At 43.0% G+C, this 9,337-nt stretch overlaps 1 protein-coding gene across 1 annotated transcript in view; it reads left to right on the top strand.

Annotated features, from left to right (window-relative positions):
- The first annotated feature begins 3,834 nt into the window (after positions 1 to 3,834).
- igsf3 (immunoglobulin superfamily, member 3) overlaps positions 3,835 to 9,337 on the top strand; it is a 90,348-nt gene continuing 84,845 nt past the window's right edge. Inside the window, exon 1 of the mRNA XM_050048395.1 lies at positions 3,835 to 4,865. Coding sequence (XP_049904352.1) covers positions 4,826 to 4,865 — 40 coding nt within the window. The 5' untranslated portion in view covers positions 3,835 to 4,825. The remainder of the gene's footprint in view (positions 4,866 to 9,337) is intronic.

Here is a 9,337-nt window from a genome sequence, read left to right as displayed (position 1 = left end):
CAATGAAATAAATATAGGATATTCCTCGCAACCACCTGTCAGCTAATGATTAGGAAAATTACATGTGGTGCTCTGTCCATGTTGCTGCGTCAGCTCTGCCGTAATTTGAAAACAAAGGAGATTTAAATAAATATACATTAATGTCACCACGGCCACCTGTGAAGGTAGAAGGAAAGACCTTTCACTCTATAGTAATTACTGCAAAAGCTGTGTTACTGTGGTAATTGTATGCATGTAAGATGTATGTAGGTCTACTGCAAAGTAACTCTTATACAAATGATTAGAAAAAGATTACAGTGCAATCACATGCATGCACTTACAAGAGTGAACACCCATTCAGACGCATAGGTGCCGTTATATATAATTATAAAACAATCACGGCAATCAGAGCTTTCAAGTTGAAAGAGAGGGTAAAAAGAAATCTGAGTAATATGTGGCACAGAAATGACAAAGAAAGGGAGAGAAAGTGACTATGAGAGGTGATGGATGGAAGGAGATGCTGACAGAAATTTCACATTAATACTCTACATTAAGAGCCCATATGATGAATAATTAATCTGCTGGAAAGTGTAGCAATTTTTGCTCCTGGCAGGCTAATGCAATGTAAAAAAAACACCACCCCTGTGGCTGTGGCTATGAATGTATACAGAAGTTTCATGGACTGTAAATTTGCATAACTGATTTTTAGCTGTTTTTTTTGTGACACTCAGCTTATAACATAAAGGCACAATTACATCTCTGAGTGCACAAGCGTCAGCTCTATATAATCAAAGGTTATCTGACAATGCAGTGTGTAATCTTCCGAGCCGATGTGAAGTGTGGCGTGAGAAATTGGAGTGTATTACTTTGACTGTGCAGTGACTCAGCTTACATTAAATCCTAGATAGAAGAGTGGCACTCTTGAATCTGGTTGGTCCCAGCTGGAGTGTTGCCGTCTGCCTGCTGTCTGTCAGTCTGCTGACTGTCAAAACCCACACAATATGTCAGGTTGATTCCTACGACTATACGCTCTACATGCATGGGCCTATGCATGTCTGAAAGAGGCAGAATAACCTGGGACATGTGTTCGGATTAGGAGAAATGTTAGGATTGCGAATGTGTCCATACTTGTTGATAGATTGTGAAGGAGCTTTGCACAATAGTTCTCCCCGTGAGCAAAGCCCAATCCCTTTTACCTCATAACCCCACATGCACTCATGTTTAATTTAGATGAAGCGCACACTGCAACACAACTTTTGTTTGACAATGAAATGTTTCACTTTATCTTTTCTCTGTTTATCTTAACCCATCTGGATTATTTCCCCATCCCTCCCCGCCTTGCTCTCTCACTCCTCTTCGGGAAGCTTCTTAGAATAAATATGACCGGAAGGAATTTCAAAAGTTTTTTTGTTTTTTTTTCTGTGTTTCATTCTCTTGCTTTTTGACTGTATCAGAACAAAGAGCTTTTGTTTACTTATTTATACGTTTCTCATTTGTTTCAGAGATCATTTGTGTAACAGGGCTCATTGTATCCCCCGTGTGCCTTGTGAGTTTACAGCTGGGATTCGTCAACAAAGTGGGCTCACATGTGAGTCCATGTTTGTGTGGTTTCACATGTACGTTTGACATGTAATTTGAAGCGACACCCGCATCTGTATGTGCGCGTTTGAATTAATGTATGCATCTGAACGTGTATGTGATTGGGTGCGAATTGGCTCTTCACACTTCTCTGTGTAAAACTGACACATTCATGTGAGAGAAATCCCATAAATCATTCATATACTTTTGGGACTTACTATGAAAATGTGTGTATGATGAAATAAGTGAACAAATCTCTCTTTCTCTACATCCAACCTCGCTCTGCTGTACTACTGTATGTAACCTTGCTGACACTAGCTCAATAGATAGCGCTGTGAGGGTGCTGAAATATTGAGATAAAAAAAAACAGGGTCTGAAACAGAGCTGAACAATTACAAAAGACATTGTTAAAGAAAAGAAGAAAAAAAAAAGCTGTAGCTATCAACACTTTATCTTCTAGGTGACGGACCCTGTTATGAAGTGCACACAATGCAGATGCCTCTGTTTCCATGGAGACCTATTGTGATCCCCAGCACCCACCATACTTGCAAACATTCCTTTGAATCCTTTTTTCTCTAAGCAAATACACTTGTGGATAGTTGCCAAAACGGGCATGAGGGGTCAAAGGTGATCTCATCATCAGTGCTACCATGATGCCGGGCTCAAATAACGTCACAGCTGCCTTTTTAGCTGCCTGCCTGTGCAAACTGTGCCATCACTCGCCCATGCAATAAGGAGTCTGTGGAGAACTGAGCTAAATTTAGGTGCAGCAATATGTAGACCAGGTGTAATGCACATGGCCTACCTAGCCGGCTCTGTATTAATTCAGCTGCGGTGGACCTGGATAGACCTGTGGAGAAGATGAGCCAATAGCCCACATGCTTCATACCAGTGTCTAATCCCATTCTGGCTTACTTTTTGTAGGCAGCAGTGTCTGCTAAAGCCTTTGTTTTCTCTTTATAAACATGCTAAAAGCTGTCTCTGTTTTCTCTTAATGCCTTGACACAGTTTAAGACAGAAGGAGGAATGAAAAAGAGCCCATTTTTCATTAACACTTTGCTTAACTGTTATTCAGATGAGAAGTTACGGTTTATTAACGTACTGTACTCTGTAAACATCTTTCTCAGTGCCTCTGGGCTTAGACCCACTTCACCAGTTGTTCAGGAAGTTTTATCTGAGCTGAAATCCACGAGCACAGCAAAGGGAGAAAAACCATTTTTACTGCTTCCAAAAAAGAAAAAAAAAAACGCTATTCATGTTGCATTCAGGCAGTGTTCGGAACTTGCAATTCCCAGTTGATAAAGAGAATACCAGATGGGTCCATTGCAATTACTTTTTGTATGCGCATGCAAAGGCCTGCTCATTTATTTATGTATTACAAAGAAGGGAGCTTTGGGTTTCACTAAGTTTGAGCTTTTGGGGTTCTATATTTCTGTCCTTTTCCAGAAAGCAACGCTCTTTCATAGCTTCCCCACCAAAGCAGTATTATCTCATCGTGCTACTTTCTGTTTCCGTGCAAACTCCCATTCACCCTGTCTATTTTGAGATCCTCCAAAATATTGCAGCAAGAGAGTCGTGCAAATCAATAAACCTCAGCATATGTCAAAGTAATGCTTGCTTTAGCTACTTACGATCTGAATCAAAGAGGGATGGAATCTGCAACTTGCAATCCCTGAAAGGTGAATTGTTGTGTGCTGGTGGGGGGAAAGAAGTGTTTGTTCTGATAGTTCCCAGGCAGAGTGGCACCTCATTATGCTGATTGCCAGTTGTGCGTATGGCAGTAGGAGTAGGGGGAAAATAAGGTGGTGTGAGTGATATAAAATGTCTGCCTGTAACACACTGACTGCTGGGTTGAATTATGCATGAGAGAGTGACTTTTGTGATCAGCACAAGACAAGTAAACACCATAAATGAATAGGCTCGTATCAGAAAAAGGGTTTGTTTCCTCTTTTCCTTTTGAAAGACCCTATCATTACACACTTTAATATGCAGTATAATGTGATTTGGTGCCATAATGATTCATGTCAGCCCTCAAAAGGTGGTTAAACTTCACCCTGCAAAATAAAAAGCTGAGGAAAATTGGTAGCTTTGGAGGTTTAATTACCCTCCACTTGGCTTAACCCATTCAAACCATCATGGCCTAGAATTTGAATTTCAAAAATGCAAATGTGGCCTCACCCATAGTGGACGGTGTCCCATGCTGCCGGGGCGTGGTCTTGGATAGGGGGGGTGGGGGCAGACAAGGCAGCACGCTGTTAAGTTTTCAAACTGCACAGGCAAACAAAAGTGGCAAGCAGGAAGCAGGGGAATAACCTTGGGAGAAGAAACGCGGTGGACTGTTTCAGTCTGGGACCAGATCACAGCATTTGTCAGACAGATTATAATTAAGCAGTAGTGTTTGAACTCATGAGTAAAGCAGCTTTTTTTTTTTTTTGGAGCTACTAAGCCGTCTTGTCGGAGACATTTTTACGCATTGTGACTGAGGACACACCGGCTCAGGTGTATTGGTGGTACAATTAAGATCCCAGTGTTTGGAGTTCCAGTATTCATTGATTAATCTGATTTATTGTGTCAGAGCACAAAGCCTTGTCTGCTTCATCTAGAGCGCCCGCCCATTGGGCTTTCTGCGGAGCGATAGTGGGAGATTGATTATAGTCTCCGGGATTTGCCGTGGAGAAAGCCAGAGCCTGCTTGGACTGCGATTTGCTCTCCCATCAGCGAAGGGGAGGAAAATTATAGCAACGACTTATTTCAGCCTGACTCCACACGGACAGCACTCTCTGATCCCTCCTGTGCGCATTTAAGCCTCCTGTCTGTAATCAGGTTTTTTTTGTGTGTCTCCAAATACGCGCAAGACAGTCACGCCGGACTTTTGTCTTTTACCGAGGAAGCTGCGAGTGTGAATCGCCTCCGCAGTCTCAGATGCGTAGTAAACGGAGAGTGGGTTGGGTCGCCTAGGCGCCTGGCATACGCACACGTCGTCAGCGATAAAAGCGAGATAGGTGAGGGGGGGAAAGAGACACCCCGAGGCTTTTCATTGCAATCAGGAGGACACCGGAGAGGTGAGTCGGACACTGGCAAACCGCCGGACTCGCACCGGCTTGTGGATTTGACTCTCAAGACAAATCCCGGCCGCTTTTGTCGCTCGGGGATCCGCAGATCCTCTCCCTGATTCAGGACCAGCGGTTAACCACACTGTCAAACCCGACCAGACATCCCCTCCTCATCTGAAGGGAATATTACAAGTGGATCTGCGGGGCAACACACAATGGCAACCGGTGCGCTCCTTCTTGCCTGTGCGCTGCTTGGTAAGTCATCTGAGGAAGCTCTCAGCCTTTCAGCTTTCATCTGTGCCGCTAATGTGCCTCTGTGTTTGGCTCATAGAGGCGCACCTGTGTGACACATGTGCATTATAGTTGGGCAAGCAACTAATACTCATGGTGAGTCAGGTGGAAGTAGTCTACATCGATAATCACTGCGATAATGACAGATGCCCGTGAACAGCTGTGTGTGTGTGTGTGTGTGTGTGTGTGTGTGTGTGTGCTGAACTAGGTTAATGTGATATTTGGACTTCTAGTCACAGATTAACCCTATACAGTCTGACCTCTTGTGTTCATGAACTGATCATATAGACATCCTGCCATTGTGTGAAGGTAACCTACACACACACACACACACATAAATGTACACATACATACTGTATATATTACACACACATTATAGACACACCTGGATGACACACCACCAACACCCCCAGGCTATGAAGTCATCCAGTGGGTGTGAGGTAGGCTACCAGCTTTGTAAGTCATCTCTCCAGGGGTTAAAGCTACCATTCTCACACATTTCACCTGCAATTTATTGGATTTCACAGACAAAAGCGAGTTGGGGCATGCACAGCCGATGACACTGGGTGACACAACACAAACACTCACACAGGCATGATTGCTGACACACTCATACAACACAGTGCATCCTGCCTGTGAACTGTCCCAAACAAACACCAGATGGCTTTTCTGTTCCTGGATGGGGAGGCCTGTCAGCGCTGCCGGGGGGACGGAGGAGGGAGGGCGGGAGTGGGAGTGGAAGTGACCCCGCTGGAGGCCCCCACTTGGCCAAGAGGATTACCAGTCTGTGCCTTGCCTCACGTCCCCTTTCCGCGCATCAGAAGTCACTTTCACTGGGATTGAGTGGGCTGTGAATGATTATTCTCCACGAAAAACGTGAGCTGTATTGTTCCGTGTACAGTACAGAAGACTGCACACAGTTAGACTACAGATCTTATCTACAGTGTAGGCTGGAGAACGGAGGGTTTTTTCAGATTACATAATAGCCATGAATCATATGGTTAAACGGGAAGCAGTTTGAGGTGTTGAAGAACATGTCAGGTGTTTGGAAAGATTTTGTTTTATGTGGTGTGTCTGTGTGGCTCCCTGGCACAAATCACAGGAGGACTCAGGATACTTTCGCATGCTGTTATGACACGTTGCCAGCATTATTAGTGATATTAGGCTGGCAGATCTGCTATATGTAATACGCTTCAAAGAAATCCTCCGGAGCTGGAAAAATTAGTTGATTGACAGAAAAGAAATTGGCGACAGTTTTGATGATCATTTTTAAGTTGTTTTGGAAGCAGGGATGGCTAAATGTTCTGGCTCGAGCTCCTCAAATCAAGTCTCTTATAATAGTACGCAGACTATCTTTAAGGCCAGAGTGCTGGTCAGACAAAATAAGACACTGAAGACGTCACATTGGGCTCAGGGACCTTCCAAATCAACTTGGCAAAAGGCTGATTTAATGCAACATTGGTGCCAGTCATGGGTGGATTGTGAGACAATGGGCCCCTGGGCACAGATATGCAAAGGGCCCCACCACCTTTCCTACATAAAAACAAGAAACACAGACTCTGTTGAGGTTTTGCGTCTCTTTGTAGTTGTTATGTATCTTTTTGTGTGTTTTGGGGTTTCCTTGTGGTTGTTATGTGTCTCTGAGGTATTTTTCTGTCTCTCTTTGGTCGTTTAGCCTGTTTTTGTTGTTATTTTATTCTCTTTGCAGTTCCTTTGCATCTCTTTGTGGTATTTTTCTGTCACTTTATGGTCATTTTAGTCTCTTCCTTGTCGGTTTGTGTTAATGTGAGTGCCATTTTGCACTTTGGGCCCCTGAGCCTGTGCAAGGTAGGTGACTTCTGCAATCCATCCACCACTGTGCCAGTATATAAATATGTTTGTATGGCAATATATTGCCATATCAATTGTTTATATGTCTCCTGGTGTGCATGCACAAGCATCTGTGTTAAATGAGATGTGCTTGTGTTTGTCTTTTGTATGTGATCAGCTGTCTGATTTCGCCTCATGTGTCAGCTGGCACGCGTGCTCACACTTGCATTTGTTCAGAAGGAAGAAAGAAATAAAGGTGGATGACAGCTGTGTTAGATGGAGACTGTATCAGTCATTGTTAAACCCGGAGGTGCCACTTACACAATTTTTTGGCAGGCAAATCTTATATTGGGGTTATTTCTGCTGCTGAGTTTGCAACCAGGTGTGAGTGGGTGCGCGTGCGCATGCTCGTGGCGCCGGGGTATATGATATAAAGCGTATAAAAAGAGTTGCCTGAAGGAACGAATGTTTATTAGCTTTACAAACAGGATGTCTTCCTTCCCCCCCTGCAGAGAGTGAGAAAGATGTCATGCGCCTTGTGTGGTGAAACAGAGTGTGCTTTTTTTGGGGTGTGCTTCTGTTTGTGTAAGAGTGTGTTTGAAACGTCCCAGTTTATATAACTAAATTGAAATGTAATATGTGCAAGGCTGGCTGGTTTAACTGTGAAATGCCTGAGTGGTTTCCATTTACTGGGCTGACAGGAGAGCAGCCTCCAGTTGCCCGGTTCAGATGAGCTGCCACTGGTCCTGCTTATGAGCTGGTCTCAGAGCAGCTTGACATTGCACGGAGGGGAAATCTTAAAGCTTATGCCTGACAAGATGCACATTCTGCCACCTGCAGTTATTCACGCGTTTGTCACGATGTGATGTTTTATATATATATCTTGATTATCTCTGCCAACTCGGTGAAACAGGTGCTGTTTTCACCCTGTTCACACAATATCTGAACTCGTTATGAATGCATTTGCACAAACCATTGTCAGATGGTTGGTCGTGGGGATTGGAAAAATGTGATAAATAATTCATACATGTTGGCTAAAAGTGGGGTGTGGCAGTGGGTGTGGCCTCTTATTCAAAGGGAACATAACACAACCAATTAAACGACACAGAATCACACCGACAGCTGCGGCTTCATGTTATAATTCATCTATCTTTAACCCTGCTGCAGCATTTTTTCCACATTATTTTCATTTCCATCCGTTGTTTCCATTTATTTCTATAGGGTATGAAAATATTATCAGCAGACTTTAATCATACATTATGTCTGCGTTCATTTTTTGTTATTTATTATTACTGTGAGCAAAGTCAGCGCAGTGTTTTCAAATTAATCTTTGGTTAATCTACATTTACAACACAGCAGTAATGAAACTTCACTGACACTGGAATGAAAAATAAGCTGCAGACTTGTGTTCACTGTGATGGAATACACAACTCAAGATGAATAGATTCATAAAGTTTAAACACTTTGGGAAAAAGGTCAGCAGTTATTTGAAATATACATGCATTTCACTTGCAAAAACAGTGGTATGATCCTTTAAAAGTGGCTTGCTTCTCCATCCTCCTCCTTCGTAGCTCCTCTGTCTCCTCGTGTGCGGTAGATGTTTTCTTGTTTCCTTTCAGTCATCCTTATCTTTTTAGTTTGACTTTTGATGCTATTTTTTGATCAGTGGTTTCAAGTCAGAAGCGACGCTGAAACAATAGCCTGTTTTCCGGGCTCATTACAGTGCTATTGATTGAAAAGAGAAAAGTTTTAAGTAGTTGAAGTAACGCCATCAAACTTTGAGTTTGAAGCTGGCCCTCCATAATTGGCCCAATCAAACAACATGAAGGTACTTAAGAGCTCATTTCCATTTTCGGCACTATTGTGCCTTTGTTTTTTCTCCCAAACTTTTGTGCAGTGGAAGAAGGGCAGCACTTATAGCCACTTAAGTTAGGATTTGATTGTCCATGTGGTGCTGTGACAATTGTCAGAAATGCTTGAAAGTGGTTAGAGATTGAAGAATCTCATTTTCTATTTCAGACCTACTCATTAAAATGTGTTCATTTGTTAATGTGAATGAAGTCTATAATTAACAGTGGAGGAAATCTGGGACATGGAAGTGACAACTGTATGAACCTCACTTCTTGCCATCTATTTTTTTGACATTATGATGCAACTTAACGAAAAGGTTGGGAAGCCTCATTGTTTGCTTAAAGATATACTCTGCAGGGGAGACTCATACAGCAGTAATCCTTCTTAATCATCACATAAAAGTGTGCGGTGGTGTATTTTTCCACAGAGACTCTGCCTTCTGCCTGTATTTTCTTATTTTCTTTTTATTTTATGTGTTGGGAACATTTATGAGAGCGTACCCCCACAGTGCTTAGGTGAGTTGGGTCTTTATAAAAAGGTAGCGACCAGGTCCTAGACTGTTAGCAGCAGGCATCCAAAGTCCTGTTTCTACCAAAGACTTTCGGTATGGTACCTTTGGAACCAAGAGTAACCCTTCAGACATGGTACCTAGACCCTAGCGTTTACATTGCAAAGAGTACTCTTTTATGTGGGCAGGGTTGTTGTCACTCACTGCTCCGTCCAGCACTCACGGATGGAAGTCTGCACCTCGTCTATCGTCCACAGAACAAAATACA

This window comes from Epinephelus moara, chromosome 7, assembly GCF_006386435.1.
Source record: "Epinephelus moara isolate mb chromosome 7, YSFRI_EMoa_1.0, whole genome shotgun sequence".
Lineage (NCBI taxonomy): Eukaryota > Metazoa > Chordata > Actinopteri > Perciformes > Serranidae > Epinephelus > Epinephelus moara.
This window is presented reverse-complemented; position numbering and strand designations above follow the sequence as displayed.